At 45.1% G+C, this 16,783-nt stretch overlaps 1 protein-coding gene across 2 annotated transcripts in view; it reads left to right on the forward strand.

The window, feature by feature from the left end:
• Nucleotides 1–16,783, forward strand: part of abcc3 (ATP-binding cassette, sub-family C (CFTR/MRP), member 3) — a 54,431-nt gene that overhangs the window by 18,056 nt on the left and 19,592 nt on the right. For both annotated transcript variants that reach the window (XM_062526233.1, XM_062526232.1), the window contains exons 4-16: nt 85–222; nt 2,254–2,379; nt 2,695–2,756; nt 2,992–3,123; nt 4,579–4,836; nt 6,535–6,712; nt 10,551–10,712; nt 11,182–11,274; nt 12,095–12,298; nt 13,212–13,358; nt 13,778–13,865; nt 14,736–14,802; nt 16,527–16,653. In XM_062526233.1, coding sequence (XP_062382217.1) covers nt 85–222; nt 2,254–2,379; nt 2,695–2,756; nt 2,992–3,123; nt 4,579–4,836; nt 6,535–6,712; nt 10,551–10,712; nt 11,182–11,274; nt 12,095–12,298; nt 13,212–13,358; nt 13,778–13,865; nt 14,736–14,802; nt 16,527–16,653 — 1,782 coding nt within the window. The remainder of the gene's footprint in view (nt 1–84; nt 223–2,253; nt 2,380–2,694; nt 2,757–2,991; nt 3,124–4,578; nt 4,837–6,534; nt 6,713–10,550; nt 10,713–11,181; nt 11,275–12,094; nt 12,299–13,211; nt 13,359–13,777; nt 13,866–14,735; nt 14,803–16,526; nt 16,654–16,783) is intronic.

Here is a 16,783-nt window from a genome sequence, read left to right on the forward strand (position 1 = left end):
TTACATTAGCGAAGTAGCATCCAATTCATTCATAATTTCCCCTCCCCCCACCCCCCCCTCTTTCTTTTGTTTGGTTTCCTCCAGCTCCTGGCCACCTTCCTGATCCAGTTTGAGCGTCTCAAGGGAGTTCAGTCCTCGGGGGTGCTCTTCATCTTCTGGGCGTTGTCAGTCCTGTGCGCGATTGTGCCTTTCCGCTCCAAGATCATCCAGGCGTCTGCCAAGGTGATTGCCATGATGCGGTGAACCGCTGCTGCTGCTGCCTTATCATAAACATCTGCACTGTCGCCCGCGATTACGAGGCTTCTGGTTGTGCCTCACAGCTGTCATCAGCCTGGTCTTGTGTGTGTGTGTGTAGCACTCACATACCCATAATTTCCCGACTATTAGCCGCGGCTCATACATTGATTTTGCAAAATTTCTTCAGCTATGAGGTTAATACAGGGGAGTAGTTAATACTGTATGGTGTTAATATGGTTTTGTTTCTTTTAACTTGCATAAAACACTGTCCTGCGGCTTATACACAATGTGGCTTATATGCGGGAAATAACTGTAGTTCCAATATGGAGCTGCTTCAAGAAAAGGGAGATAGTTATACAGTAGTCATCACAAACATCTGCACCGTCGCTCGCGATTGCGAGGCTTCTTTTTGTGCCTCACAGCTGTCATCAGCCAGTTCTTTTGTGTGTACTGTATAGCTCTCACTATAGTTCCAATGTGTAGCGTAGCCGCTTCAAGAAGAAGGGAGATACAGTACAGTAGTGATAAGTGCATTTGTGCACAGTAGTGCATCTGCTCACTGGTGCTCTCAGACTATAGAGCTCATGTTTTCCCCCCTACAGCCATGTCCTTGAAATAGACCATCATGTAAAAAATCCTTTGGTCCTCATGGAATTTCTATAGCTTCACAAAGTGCTATGGGGGGATCTAGCGTAGGCCAAGGCTCCTGTAGGGAAGTGATACTGAGGGTTTACTATAGGTCTTTAATGCGCTCCACGGACCTTTCATCTCCTTTGAGAGAGCACTCTGCATCGTCGGGACCATTTGAGGTTACCGACAGTATCAATTTTTCATTCTTTTTTTCCCCGCGCTTTTTCCCTTCCTTTCGACTTTACATTGCCTTCTCCCTCTGTTTTCATGTCTGCCTCCCCACTCTCACTCTCTTTCACACTCTTCCTCCTACTCTTCCTCCCTCCTTCCCTCGCTCTCTCTCTCTCTCTCTCCCCCCTCGCTCCGTTCTCAGTCAGAACAACTCTTCCTCCTATACTCTTCTTCCCTCCTTCTCTCTGTATCTCTCTCTCTCTCTCTCTCTCTCCCCCTCGCTCCGTTTTCAGTCAGAACAACTCTTCCTCCTCCTCCTCTCCTTCTCTCTGTATCTCTCTCTCCCCCCTCGCTCCGTTCTCAGTCAGAACAACTCTTCCTCCTATATTCTTCTTCCCTCCTTCCCTCCTTCTCTCTCTCTCTCTCTCTCTCCCCCCCTCGCGCCGTTCTCAGTCAGAACAACTCTTCGGTGAGCGAGGAGGAGGTCAGCCCGGGACAGGGACTGCTCTGGGGCGGAGAATAGTGCTGCTGTTGTTTTGGTAGCGCTGCTCCTCACTCCAGCTTATCTAACCTGACCTACAGAGCCAGTGTTGTGAGGACACGCTTTCTTAAGGGTGGGAGAGGGAAATGGGAGGGCGGGGGATGGTGAAGTGTGTGTGTGTGTGTGTGTGTGTGTGTGTGTGTGTGTGTCTGTGTGTGTGTGTGTGTGTGTGTTTGTGTGTGTGTTTGTGTGTGTGTGTGTGTGTGTGTGTGTGTGTGTGTGTGTGTGTGTGTGTGTGTGTGTGTGTGTGTGTGTGTTTGTGTGTGTGTGTGTGTGTGTGTGTGTGTGTGTGGGTGGTCAAGCGAATCTCTATTTTTAATCAGATCTGTCCAGTCAGCTGATTTTGAGAGCCTCGGAAAAACTGACATGTCATGAGAATACCTTTCTTCACAGTGTGTTTCCGTCCTCTGCCCTTAACGTGATTTTCTTATTTGACCGTGGCACAGATGGGGCTGATCGGTGTGTATCCAAATGGATCAAGAGGACAGAGAGAGAGAGAGAGAGAGAGAGAGAGAGAGAGAGTGTGTGTGTGTGTGTGTGTGTGTGTGTGTGTGTGTGTTCGTGCGTGTGTGTGTGTGTGTTCGTGCGTGTGTGTGTGCGTGTGTATGTGTGTGTGTGTGTGTTTAGGCAGCGGACCTTGAGGAATCCTTAATGTGTTTTTTTGCTTTCCTCAGACGGAGATCGAAGACAAGCTGCGATTCACTACATTCTACATCTACTTTGGCCTGATCCTGGCCGAGCTCCTGCTATCCTGTTTCAGTGAGAAGCCACCCCTCTTCTCTGATGTGGTCACAGACCCTGTGAGTGTGTGTGTGTGTGTGTGTGTGATATGCTTGTTTGTGCTCTGTGCTGTTGGTGTGTGTGTGTGTGTGTGTGTGTGTGTGTGTGTATGTGTGTGTGTGTGTGTGTGTGTGTGTGTGTGTGTGTGTGTGTGTTGGAGCGTGCATAATGGATTATCTATTCTAAACTATGGTCCTTTTGTTGGTTTTGTGCCTCCCCAGACAATCAATTTCTTGATTTGTTTGTCCAACATTGTGAAATCTATCTATCTGTCTGTATGATGTTTTATATTTCTGTGTTTAATAAGTTAGCATCCTGTATGTTTGTCTGTGTAGAATCCTTGTCCTGAATCTAGTGCTGGCTTCCTGTCGACCATGACGTTTTGGTGGTTTACAAGGTAGGGGTTTCTCTGTATTTCATAATGTTCTGGTTCCCAGTGTTACTTCATTCATATCTCACCATCACATCATGTGACCATTAAACATACAGAACATCAGATATACTGTATCAGTAAACCCTCTATATCACTTCCCTGACAGAATCAGTATATATACGCTATACACTGGTGGTGAGAATTCAGAAACGCTGGAGGCTTGTAGGCTGTAATAATGCTTTTGTTCCATATGTAACAGGATGGCTATCAAGGGTTACAAGTCTCCCTTGGAGAACAAAGACCTGTGGTCTCTGAACAAACGAGACAGGTCAGATGTCATCGTGCCCAATCTGCTGAAGGAATGGGAGGTGGAAAAGGCCAGAGTTCAAAGGTAACACTCTTCACATGGTCCAGTCTGTGTGCAATACAAACACAAAAGGCTGGTCACTCGTGGCATTCATACCTTAAAAACTAGTTTAACGCCATGGAAACGACCTTTAAGGCATTCCCAGTGTAAAAAGTGATACTTCCCCTCGTACAGGTTGCTCACTGTCAAAAACATGTAAAACTGTAGGCCTACGAAATGAGGAAAAGATGAGTTAGATTCAGATCAGTAGCCTCCACTGAAGTAGATTCATATCAGGTTCATTTGCCTCCTTTGGTAAGTGTTCAGAGCGTGAGGCAACACATATGAACTTCCCCCTTGTGATAAATGGCTCAGCTCGTTTGTTAGATATACTTCCTGTTTTAGGGCCTGAGAGTTACTAAAACCAAATGACTCGTTCGCAATATCCCATAATTACATGGCATAGACCAAATGAGAGAACTTCGGATTTTGTTTACTCTGCTTGTCCTTGCTTTTGAAAAGAGGGGTGCTTTAGGAAACAAAATCTCTCGCACTAGTCCTAGAGAAAAATTCCGGAACATCCAGTGCAAAGCCATCAAAGGAGACAATGCTAGTAGAAGAGCTTATGGAAACAAGTTTTAAAGAACAGGCAGACCAACGGACTTACTCCTATTTCACACTGTATGTGTGTGTGTGTGTGTGTGTGTGTGTGTGCCCCCACGTGTGGTTAGTCTTGGCATTTAAGGGCGCTATGGTGTCCATATCAAGATCAGTTTTGAGGAAAATGCCCAAGCGGTGGGCATCCTGCGGGCCACTAAGTCGAACCCCTTCTACAAACACTGGACGCTTGACCCATGAAATGGGTGTGTTCCCTCAACTTCAGCCCACACCATTGTTTTACCCTCTCGCTCCCTTTGTGTTCCTTCTCCTCTCATTTCTTGGTAGCATTGTAGGGGGGCTTCCTACTTTCAACAAAGTCTGTGATTTGATACTGAAAAACAGGGCTTAGCTCATTTAATGATAGACCTGCGTAAAACACGTCATTTAAGTCATTCATCTTTTAAAAATAAAACAAAAGGTTGTGGTTTCACATCCTCTGCTAGCTTAACTTAATGGTTGCCTACCTTACACTGACAGACTTTGTCAAGATTTGGAAAAGATTCTTGAAAGATTGTAGTCATTTGAGTAACGCTTGAATGAATTAGTTAAAAGACTACAATCTTTTAAGAATCTTTCCCAAATCTTGTCAAAGTCTGTCAGTGTAAGGTAGGCTTTAGCGATAACTGGTTGCTGGTTTCACATCCTCCGCTAGCTTAACCTAACTGTTAGCGAGGACTAGTTGTTTTGAAGTGAAGGTGGGCCTACTCAAAATGAACACGCACTTTGTTGTTTGCCTTTCTCACCTCTCTCTCTCTCTCTCTCTCTCTCTCTCTCTCTCTCTCTCTCTCTCTCTCTCTCTCTCTCTCTCTCTTTCTCTCTCCCTCCCTCTTCGACACGCAGCCAACAGGACAAGCAGACTCAGGCCCAGTACTCCAAAGTGCCCTCGGGCGGCGCCGCGGCGGCGGCTAACAACCACGTGGGCGGCGGCGGGGCCGAAAGCCCCGAAGAAGTGGAGGTCCTGCTGACTAAGCAGAAGGTGTCCCACCAGCCCTCCTTCCTGCGCTCGCTGCTGCGGGCCTTCGGGCCCTATTTCCTCATCGGCTCGGCCTACAAGCTGTTACAGGACCTCATCACCTTCGTCAACCCACAGCTGCTCAGGTAAAAACGGCGGCTGATGCTAATGCTAATGCCAACACATTAAGGCTCATGGAAAGCAAGCACGCATTGTTCAGTGCAGCGTGTGCTCGTATTGCGCAATACAACGTGCTTTCCTGTGAAGTTACTTTGTGTACACATTATGAAATACATGTACAGTATTAAAAAAGGGTGGGACGGTGGTGGTAGTGTAGTGGTTAAGGAGGTGGACTTGCATGGGTTCAATTCCCGCCTTCCACCGTTGTGCCCTTGTGCACGGCACTTAACCGGAGGTTGCTCCAGGCACAATGGCCCATTGGCCCTTGTATTACGATTTGCATACGGTAAAGTAAGGTATGTCAGTTGCTTTGGATGGATGCGTCTGCTAAGTGAAAACATGTAAATGTGAAGTACAGTATAACAATATGTAGTGTACTCCTGTCAACATAATGGGGCAGAGAAAAAAGAACACCCCCCTACTGTATACAGGTCATTATACAAATGAAGTTGAGTAAGCCTACATAGAACACAAGTACCAGTACATTTGTGTCCCCTGCTCTTGCATAAATAGATGGATAGGATGTGTGGGATGTCACGGAGAGGGAATGTAGTTGTGGATTGGGTAATGCACTCTTTTCAGACTGATCCGCATATCCTTAAAGAGCACCTGTGACTAATTTTAAAAACAAAAACAAAACAGCTCAGCTACTTGCTCTACAGCTTTGCTCACAGGTAGAGAGGTCAGGCCATAGACATGTATATCTATGGGGCAGGCTGTGTTGACCAATGACAAATGGACAATATGGTCTGTGGCAGTGCTTGATGTATTATGATGGCATTTATTGATTTGGTCGTTTTTCCAATTGATCAGGAAACCTTAAGTTGAATTCATTCATTCATTCATTCATTCGGTCAGTCATTCATTCATTCATTCAGTCTATGCAAGGTTGAACTGTAGACTTGTTAAATTGAATATACTACTTCTCATTTGCAACTAGAGCTCCACGGCCTTTATCTGCACATTCGGACGGGCCGTAGTTTTATGAGGCACGTGTAATTACAGTACATCTGTTGTAGTAGCCACACACTGAACAGTGACATATTAAAGTAACATTTGTATAGGGAAACATAGAGGGAAGTGAGTGACCGACAATGTTCCTTTTTTTATCAGAGTTGCCCTGGAGACATGTTCTGTGTATTCCCCCTTTGTCCTCACTCTCGTCATCAGTTCCCACCAACATCTGGATGTTTTGCCTTGCAAAGAAACCATGCAAATATGTTACCACCTCTTTTCAGGGAATGTGGATGCATTTGAATGGAGTACGTTCTTGTCAAAAGCTTTGCCTGTCTGACAGCCTGTCTGTCATGTGTATGTAAAAAGACTCAATCAATTTTTTTAAAAATGTGCGACGCCTGCAATATTACTCGGCTTTTCTCTCTTTGGTGAAGGTTTTTTTTTTAATTTGTATGTTTTTCACACGGAAAGGCCATCAAGGCCATCAATGGTATCCTGTCTTTGCTATGGTGTTGACAGTGTCCCATGCCATAAATGGTATCCAGTCTTTGCCATGTCATAGAACATGTCCCATCTTGAATTTCCCCTTGGGGATCAATAAAGTATCTATCTATCTATCTATCCATGTCCTAAATCGTATCCTGTCTTTCCCATATCATTGAATGTGTCCGGTGTCCTAAGTCCCAAATCAACGCTTCCCCCCACAGCTTGCTCATCTCCTTCATCAAGAAGAAGGACGTGCCGTCGTGGTGGGGCTTCGCCCTGGCCTTCCTCATGTTCGGCTGTGCCATCCTGCAGACCCTCATCCTGCACCAGCACTTCCACTACTGCTTCGTCACCGGCATGCACCTGCGCTCCGCCATCATCGGGGCCATCTACAGAAAGGTAAGAGTGTACCTGTGCTGAATGGCTGAATCGCGGGAGGGTGGGATGTACTTCTGATGCTGGAAGGTGTAATCAATGAACTCATTGACTACTGACCAAGAGATTAGCTGTAAACAGTTCCAAAAGCCCCATAACGAGGAAATAGCCTGGAAAAAGCGCTGCCATTTTTTCCTATGGACGTCTATGGGAGTGTCGCCACTCTGTTTTATCTACCGCTCTGGTAAGAGCCCAGCCCTCGCTCTCTGTTAACCAGGATATCACAGGGCAATAGCAGCCCCTGTGGTTTTGTTTTCGGGTTGCAAGCTCGGTGTGTTTTCTAGGCTTCGAGCCCTTGTGTGTGATCAGTGCCTCCGTTTGTTACGATGTCGGTTGAGTACAGTGTGTTGGATGACAAGACCAGAGGTGGCCATCCCAGGGTCCAGAAAGTAAAAGTCCTGCCATAATATTCTTTCTACCTGTGCACTTAACACAGGTGATATCACTAATGATCTGATCTACCTGGCTGCTAATTAGGATTAGCTGGTTTACTAAATGGTTGGATCAAAGGCTTGGCAGGACTTTTACTTTCTGAACCTGGGATGCCTCTGGAGAAGACCAATTGGATCTGAGTGGAGGCGTGGATGTGCCATCCACACATTGGACTGAGTCCTTGATGAGAGGGAACAGCCTGGAGAGACCTTGTTAATATTTTGGTATTCAGGGCTGTCATAGCCTCGAAATCTAGACGCCCCTAGCGGCAGCAAATCTAATTTGGGTTGGTCAAGCAACTCTCCGTTGACTTGGGAGCTGGCCAGTTTCAACGAAGGCCAAGCCAATCACATCGTGTATAGAGTCGGTAGGCGGGCTTAGCATAATGATGACTGACCTGCGTCTAGAAGTTGCGACCGTTAAGCATCCTGCTACTTCAAATGTTACTTTAAATGTAAAGTCAAATGTGGCCTAAAGGTTATTTTTGCATTGTGGTGCTATGAATTATGACAGTTACATTGGCATTCAGAAGCCATTGATATTTTCTTTGGCGCGAAAGCCGTTTGATTTCTACTTTGGTGGTTGAGGTCAGCAAGGAGCAACGGTCAACTCATGAGGAGAATCGTGAAGAGGAAATGCAGAGCTCTATGCAGACACGTTTATGCAGTCATTTTATTCCGAGAGAGAAAGAGAGTGAGTGAGAGAGAGTAGACTACTTTCATATTGTTTCCAAGCCACACAATGCACCCGAGACATTTGAGGAAGTTCACGTCTGAAAGCGCTGAACAGCATTTTCGCATTAAATATTTAGCAACTCATTGTTTTTGCCACTCGTGATCTCTCCGGAGTTTTTCCTTTCACACCTAGGTTTGAGCTTGCTATGAAAAAAAAAAAAAACTTCTATATTTTATTAGCACTTGACACCAGCTGCATTGACCTCATTCTTTATCTAGCAATAACTGTGTAACAATGACGTTCACCACTGTGGTTGCTGAATGAAAAGCTTTAATGCCCTTCCACCCAAAGAAACAGGTTTACTGTTAACACTATTTATTTTAACTACCTATTTGTGGTGTGCTGCCAAGAGAGAGTGACATTCTGCCTTGATGACTGGTGGTGACGAAAGCGCCTTGTCTTCACACTGGTGACGTAACAGGGCAGTTTGCGGTTCCTGAAGGGTGTGTGTGTGTGTGTGTGTGTGTGGTGTCTTTTGACAGGCTCTTGAAATGGGCCCAAAATCATGCGGAGATGATGGATGATGTTTCCTCCTCATTCGCATCCATTGGGCTTAGATGGAATAGCTTTTTTCTGTCAAATATAAAAGAAAACAATCAATTTAGAAGTCAGGGCATTTCCACTTGGACTCGGACAGGTAGTAATCATTCTGCATTTTGCTTTGAATTGCCGGACAGTCAGAGAGCAGCAATTGTGTAACATCACATTTGACAGTTTAGACAGGAAACTCTCAGAATTAGTAAATAAGATCACAAGGTACAGGTACGAGGTAGTATGCTTGGTCATGGCGCCCTAGATCTGCTCAAGATGCTGCTGCAAAGTTAAAGCTGCAAAGCTGCAAAACCAAAGCTGCATAAAATTGAAGTAACACTGTAAATTGCTGCCACAATAAATAAGACGAGCAGAAATTAACAAAAACCCCCCTTTATACTATAAGCAGATCTAGACAGGTGGAGCTGGGGAGGAGGAGGGAGCGAATAAGCGGCGTCATAGCGCAAGAGCTGGGTGAATCTGGCAGCGGAGACCGCCGAGAATTTAAACTAGCGCAGGCGTATAGGAGCAAAGGTGATTGGTTAGGTTGCATTGTCACTAATTAGAGGCGTCACTCCGATTTTCCTGTATGAACTTGGTACTGTAATTTCACTAGTTCACCCATTGGATTGTGAAGACTGAGTGCAGACTGCAGAGAATAGCCAGAGGTGGTTATATATTCTTTCTACCTGTGCATTTAACACAGGTGATATCACTAATTATCTGATCTACCTGGCTGCTAATTAGGATTAGCTGATTTACTAAATGGTTGGAACAAATACTCGGCAGGACTTCTGAACTTGGGATGTCCACCTCTAAGAATAGCAAGTTCGGTAGCTGCCCATGGTCCTGGGATGCCAATGCGAGTGACACCCAGATGGATAAGGGTTAATTAGAGCTTAGAGCTACTTGTGAAATGGAGGAGGTGGAAGGCTTTGTAACTTCAGCGTGACGTAGTGGGGCAGTCAGAAGGGTTTCAGACTTAGAAACTTCAGCGTGACGTTGGGCAGTCAGAAGGGTTTCAGACTTAGCAACTTCAGCGTGACGTTAGTGGGCAGTCAGAAGGGTTTCAGACTTGCAGTACAGTAGCAACTTCAGCGTGACTTAGTGGGCCGTAAAGAATGGTTTCAGACTTGGCAACTTCCAGTTCCATTCTCTAAGCAAACAGACTTTTCCGTTACAATGCACAATGTAAACGAACCCTCAGCCGCCTCCAGCTACACAGTGATAATGACATAGTTGGGCAGGAATATGTCAACAGTCTCATGAGCTCACCTATTCTAATTGTGTCTCTGCTGCAACTCCCATGCCTTTCCTTTTGCGAGCCGTTGCTGTGGCAACAGCCGATATACACGAATCATTTGGTGTTGTGTCACAATGACTCGCTAATTAATGTGCAGAAACAACTTTCTTCAAACGCTTGTCTGTATAAACCAGACATTCCTATAAGGCTCCCTCTCTCTCAGGGTGCATTGAACAGCAGCTGGTACATTTGCAGTGGAGGCCAATGTCCCCCAACTGTCTGGTGGTGACATTCTGTGTTAAAAGTGTGTGATCGATACTATTGATTGAAGTCTGAATGGTGGTAGAGAAGTGCTATCAGACGTAACAAAGGAAACGATAGCATTTCTCTTAACTTCACATTCCTTATCAAGGGGAGAGGTGATCAAAAGGGCTTGGGCACACGTGTTGCGTTCTAGGAGTATTGCCGCCATGTTGGTAGCGCACCGAATGTAATAATCCATTCATTCAGATGCAGAAAATTCATAGTATTAGCGATTCTTTTCCTCTTGCGATCGTGGGTTGCGCTGTTACACCCCACTACACAGCAACATACGACCAAGAAGGCAAACATTAAGTAGCAGGAACACATTAACGGGAGTAAATCCATAGAAATCCATAGTAAACTATGGAGTGAGGCTGCCAATATGGCTACCCGCAAAGTTTTCACGTCACGATCCCGAGCCCTATTTCATCTTTGATATCAACACTAGATAAATGAGGGATTGAAATGGGCAAATGTATACTGAATGAATAAATGGAAGAGTGAATGAATAAATGGAAGGGTCATCATAATAACTGTAAAACACGCTCTGTCTTCTAGTCACTGGTCATCACTAATGAGGCGAAGCGGTCATCGACGGTGGGAGAGGTGGTGAACCTGATGTCTGTGGACGCCCAGCGCTTCATGGACCTCACCACCTTCCTCAACATGCTGTGGTCTGCTCCGCTGCAGATCTTTCTGGCTCTCTTCTTCCTCTGGCAGGTGATGCCCGCAAGGACCAGCGCCTCACCTCAAAGTGCCCCTACACTGTATCTCCCCCAAACGGCTTGTGTCCCAACAAAGCTACCTACATCACATTAAAACTATCGATAGTGCCCTGGCCTGCACTGTATCTCACACAAACTACCTGTGTCCCAACAAAGCTACCTAAAGTAGACAACCTACAGTACGTCACACCAGAACTATCTACCACACACAAAACTATTTGTCCTAAAACTCATCACCAAAACTACAATTGAGCCAACAAATCTCACCATCTCACCCCACTGTCTCACCACAGCCAAGCCATTACTGACTCTATATTGTCAGTCCTCTGTCCTTTTCCTCTTTGTCTTTGTCATAAACATTGATATTTATTAAAGTGTCATTTAATTTGCAGATTAAAAAAAAACACTTTCGTTTAATTCTTGCTAAATAGTGTGTTGTTTGTGTCTGTCTTTGTGTCAAGTAGAATTTAGGCCCGTCTGTCCTGGCTGGGGTTGCAGTGATGATTCTCCTCATCCCCCTCAATGCCGCCATTGCCATGAAGACCAGAGCGTACCAGGTGACCGTTGTTCCGCCGCCGACCACTTTGAGTTTTCTTGTTGAGGAAAACAACTGGAAAAGATTTCTGACCTTGTCACTAATGAAGCCCATATACTTTGTCTACACTTTGTATACGAAACACATTTAATGAGGCATGTATGGGGATAAAATATAATGCTTTAATCCCGCTTGCCCGTTGCTATTTCACCTTGCTAATACCAGTGAGGCCGAATTAAGCCATGCTTCTCATAGCTTCTGTATAGCTATAACATGCAGAGATGTTGTCCGGTTTCAGAAAGTAAGAGTCCTGCCATGTATTCGTTCTACCTGTGCGCTCAACACAGTGAGCTGATCTACTTGACTTAAGAGCTGTGCTAATTAGAATCAGCTGATTAAGCGAATGGTTGGACCAAAAATGTGGCAGGACTTTTACTTTCTGAAATCGGATTTTTACTTCTCTGATCAGATGTGATTGAATTCCTTAAGCCCTTTAAGTGATCAATTAAAGGGTTTATGCACTTGATGGGCAATTAGCTTGCATCAAGCTGCTCCCCCACAACCTAAAATGTATGTATTTAATAAATAAATAAAAAGCGCTTCATTGTAATGGCTTTGTATAGCTTTATTTGTATACTAGGATGTATATCTTTTCCATTTAAGATATACTATGAAAATACTGTAAAATATGCTCTGACAGTAACATGTATTAGTTTATCTGTGCACTCAGTATGTAGAAATACTATGTACACATTTTGTATATCATAACATATTGTCTGAAACAGAACATTTGATTGTTGTGAGTCATGAATCATGGGGAACCGTTTTGACTTTTGTGATAGGTTGAGCAAATGCAGTACAAAGACGCCCGCATCAAGCTGATGAATGAAATCCTGAACGGCATCAAAGTGTTGAAGCTCTACGCCTGGGAGAAGTCCTTCCAGGAGAAGGTTCTAGAAATTCGCCAGAAGGAGCTCAATGTGCTACGCAAGACTGCCTACCTCAGCGCAGTCTCAATCATGGCCTGGACCTCTGCTCCTTTTATGGTGAGGACATCCTGGGTGTGGTGAGGTCTCATAGGCCTACATCTATATTGTCTGGTTTAAAGAGACATAAGGATTTAGTAATTAATAGACCATTGCACATTTGAAAGTCCGAAAGTCCAGCAGCTTCCAATGGTGGAAGGACACCTATACTGTACATTCTTTTCAAGAAGTTCGTGCCTGAAGTGGCGCTAATGTTTACCTTGGTCAGAGATTCGAGGAAAGGCCATGCTGTCACAATGAGGTGAGGTTGCTCGAGGTCGAGTGCTCCTGAGAAGAGTATGTCTAGGGCAACCAAGGAGAACGGCAGTGTAAAATAACAGTCTGAAAAGGTAGAGACCTTGAGACGTAGCCAGCCTTTAAAGCACAAAGCCCTCTTGGCCTTTGGCAGATTTGCGATGATTAGTCCGAGGGAAAATGAGCAAGCCATCAACTGTGTGACTCATGTGTGACTATGGATAGTCAATTACGTTAGTACGGCGAAAATTAAATTAAATGTCGAGTGTGTGTTCAGATCCACTGCTGTATGTCTAAACAAAATACTGTAAGTGAAGGGAGTCTGCCAGTCCATAAGCTCCGAATAGATTTTTTTTGCTATGTAACGTTTCAGGCATTAGCCCGTCATTAGACATGTCTAAACATCCTCTGATGCAGGAATATTGAAATGTCTCCAGCCACACGTCAAAACAAAAAACAACTGCAGAAAAATCAGGGGAAACAAAAACAGCTAAGTGGATGAGAACAGGAGTAGACAAAACAGCCCAAAAAATGTGCAAATGGATTTTGTGATTCAATCTAATCCTTAGTCGTAGTAACTCTGAAAAGACTGGATTGTTTAATGGAGCAATTAAAAAAAAAAAAAAAAAAAACACTGGAGGACTTCTCTCACTGTTGCTTATCGTCCATTTCTTTTCAGGTCGCCTTGACAACGTTTGCCGTGTACGTAACAGTGGACGAGAACAACGTTTTGGATGCGCAGAAGGCCTTTGTGTCCCTGGCCCTGTTCAATATCCTCAGGTTCCCCCTCAACATGCTGCCCCAGGTCATCAGCAGCATTGTGCAAGTAAGAGCACCTCCGCCCCCATTAGACCCAGGCTGTGTTTTCATTTTGTAAACGCTCTGGTCACGTTGGACACGAACCTGGCAGTGGCCAGACGCCCAGTCTAGTGTTGAATATGGATGACTCACCGGAGTAGGAATGTGTGTGTGTGTGTGTGTGTGTGTGTGTGTGTGTGTGTGTGTGTGTGTGAGAGAGATTGCTGCTCTGTTTAAAGGGAAGGAAGGACTGTTTATCCAACTGGTCCTCGCTCTGCTTAGGGATCTCTTCGTCAATCATCTAAAATGCGCTCTCTCTCTTTCTCTCTCTCTCTCCCTCTTTCTCTCTCTCTCTCTCTCTCTCTCTTTCTCTTTCTCTCTCTCTCTCTATCTCTCTCCCCCCCTCCTTCCTGTTTTGCTTCCCTTGTTGACCCCCCTGATGAACAGACTAGCGTGTCTCTGAAGCGAATCCAGGATTTTCTTAGTCATGATGAGCTGGACCCTGAAGCCGTGGACAGAAAACACACCAGCTCAGGTATGTACAGATCCTACACACGCATACCAACCACACACACACACACACACCCACACACACACACACACACACACACATACACACACACACACACACACACACACACACACCTTCACGCCCCCAACCCTTTTTGTTCTTCTGGCTTACCGTACATCTGGCTTACCGTACATAACCTGAAAACCTTCCCTGGCAAGTTAGTACTGTTCTGGAATCGTCTCTTATTTCTGTCGACTCACTGTGAGAAAGCTCCCCACATGATGGTGTGAAAGGAAGCGGTTGAGCCAGACAGCTTTAGGGTTTATGCTGAGTCATTTCCCCCCTCTCTCTCTCTCAAATTCAAGTCCTCAAATTCAATGAGCTTTATTGGCATGACCGTACAATAGCGTACAGTATTGGGTTACGCTTTACTTGAATGTCAGGAACGTGTCATAAACGTTAAAAAAAAACGTCATAAATGTTTGACATCTGCTTCTGTCATTAAGTGTCAGTGTGTTCAGTTTTCAAATTAGGGTTAGGGTTGGAGTTAGGGCTCATGTGTTCATGACAGTGTCATGTCACTCTTATGTAGAGACCTTCAAGGAAAGTACTACCCAATATTGTAGGATGAGTATTTACATTACATTACATTTGGCTGTTTTTTTTTTTCTTAACACATTTAACACATCAAACTATCAAGAAAAGAATGGACATGGAGGAGTAGATATTTAAATGATGAAATAAAATACAAATAGAAATAATAATAGAACATACATGCATACAATGAAGAACACACACACACACACACAAACACACACACACACACATGAATTATCATAAACTAACAAAACAAAAAAATCCCCTGACTGAAGAAACTTTGCTGTTCACTTTCAGAATTTGCTGTGGCGGTCGTCAATGGGTCGTACGCTTGGGCCAAGCAGGATCCCGCTACGCTTCACAAGTAAGACCCCACAGACCATCCACTGACCTCACAACCCTGCCCTCATATAGAAACAAGTTACATTTACTTATTTAGCAAGCAACTGTCTTTCTAAGCATCTCACAGTACATCACAGGTATTTTCATCAGTAGAGGGCTTGTGGGCGCCTCAATGAAGTACAGTAGTTGAAAGTAATATTGGCAAGTGCTTCAATAGTAAACATTTGCAGAGATATTGTGAAGTTTTGTAAGTACGTTTTGCAAGTACGTTCAAATGAGTACAGTACAGTATGTACAGTACAATGGCATATGGCTGACCTCCCATGTGTCCTAGCACACGATTAGTCGTGCTCCGCCCTGTTCTCATGCCTGTTCTGGAACAGCGGCGCAATAGAGATGTGCTAGACTCATTCTGTAGACACATGATGTCTACAGCATAACACGTTCCACCAGCCAGGCTCTGCCACGCTGTCTGGAGCAAGGCGAGCGACTCCAATGGCAATTTGTTTGCATTTGCCTCGACTCTAACCGTATCGAATTCAATCAAGGCGGAAATCAAATTGAGCCATGAATCAAGTTGGAACTAATTGTGACCGACTTATGAATGACTGTCTCCAATGTGCTGTGTTCGTGTCATGTTTGCATGTCGACGCTTTGACGTTTAGTCATACTGTATAATCATTGTGCTAAATAGTACATTTCATACATTTGAATCTGTAACCTATGTGTACTTCCTCCCTCTGTAGACTAATGTATGGGAAGATGCTTCCTCTTTCTAGCCTTGTGTAACGTTGTTCTGTCTGCTGTGCCAGCATATGGTTATGTCATGCGCTGATTTAATTCTGTATGTCTCTAGTCTTGGTCTGATCCCAATCGTTGGCCTGTAATGCCTCTCTGTGAAGTCTTGTTTTAATGTCGTCCTTAAGCAATATCAGTCTATCCACAGTCCTCCTATAGCTGTTCCTATTCCCGTGCCGTGTCCGTAGCTCAGGCGTAGCGTGATCTCTGCTGGGCGTGCATCAGTAGTGTCACATTCCCTGTGTGTAATCCTCATTTGACGCCTGTAAACGCCCAGCACCATTTGTATGTGCGGAGCACCAAGTTGACGTCTCGCGCTATAGCCTGACAAGCGCTAACATGTCTGCATCTAAGGATGTGTTCTATATAGGATGATTGACTAGCGTTAGCACCTCTAGCATTAACGTCTCAACCCCATACTGTGATGTCTTCTCTCTCCGTCCCTCGCATGAATGGGATGTCTTTGTGCCTGTAGCCCTCCATTGATATCTTTTTGTCAGTTTCTTACGAGCTGTCTGTCTGTCTGTCTGTCTCTCTGTCTCCCCGTCTGTCTCCCCGTCTTTCGTGTTAATGGGACATCTTTGTGCTTGTAGCTTCTGTCTGTCTCTCTGACCAGCTGTCTGTCTGTCTCCCCGTCCCTCGTGTTAAGGGGATGTTTTTGTGCTTGTAGCCCTCCTGGGTTGTCTTTCTGTCTGTCTGTCTGTCTGTCTGTCTGTCTGTGTTACGTGTTTTATTTATATATGAGTTGTATTTGTACATCCTATGTTCCACTATGTTCCATCATGCTATACCTCTGTTATGTGTGTTAAGCTGTGTGAGATTGATTGACTGTGTGTATACTGTATGTGTGTGGTGGACTGTAGAAACTGAATTGCCCTGCGGGGATCAATAAAGTGTCCTGCGTCTGTATCTGTGTCTGACCAGCTGTCTGTCTCTCTCCCTCCCCAGCATCAACGTGATGGTGCCCCAGGGCTCGCTGCTGGCCGTGGTGGGGCACGTGGGCTGCGGGAAGTCCTCCCTGGTCTCGGCCCTGCTGGGGGAGATGGAGAAGCTGGAAGGGCAGATCACAGTGAAGGTGCGTGCCATCCCGAACACCCTACTCCCACGCGCTCGCTCGCTCGCTTGCGGTGCCCGCTGTGCCCGCTGTGTCTGCTGCGCCAACTGTGCCAACATCAGAGAATATGGTGATGCCAGTGTGCTGACAG

This window comes from Sardina pilchardus, chromosome 22 (assembly GCF_963854185.1).
Source record: "Sardina pilchardus chromosome 22, fSarPil1.1, whole genome shotgun sequence".
NCBI lineage: Eukaryota > Metazoa > Chordata > Actinopteri > Clupeiformes > Clupeidae > Sardina > Sardina pilchardus.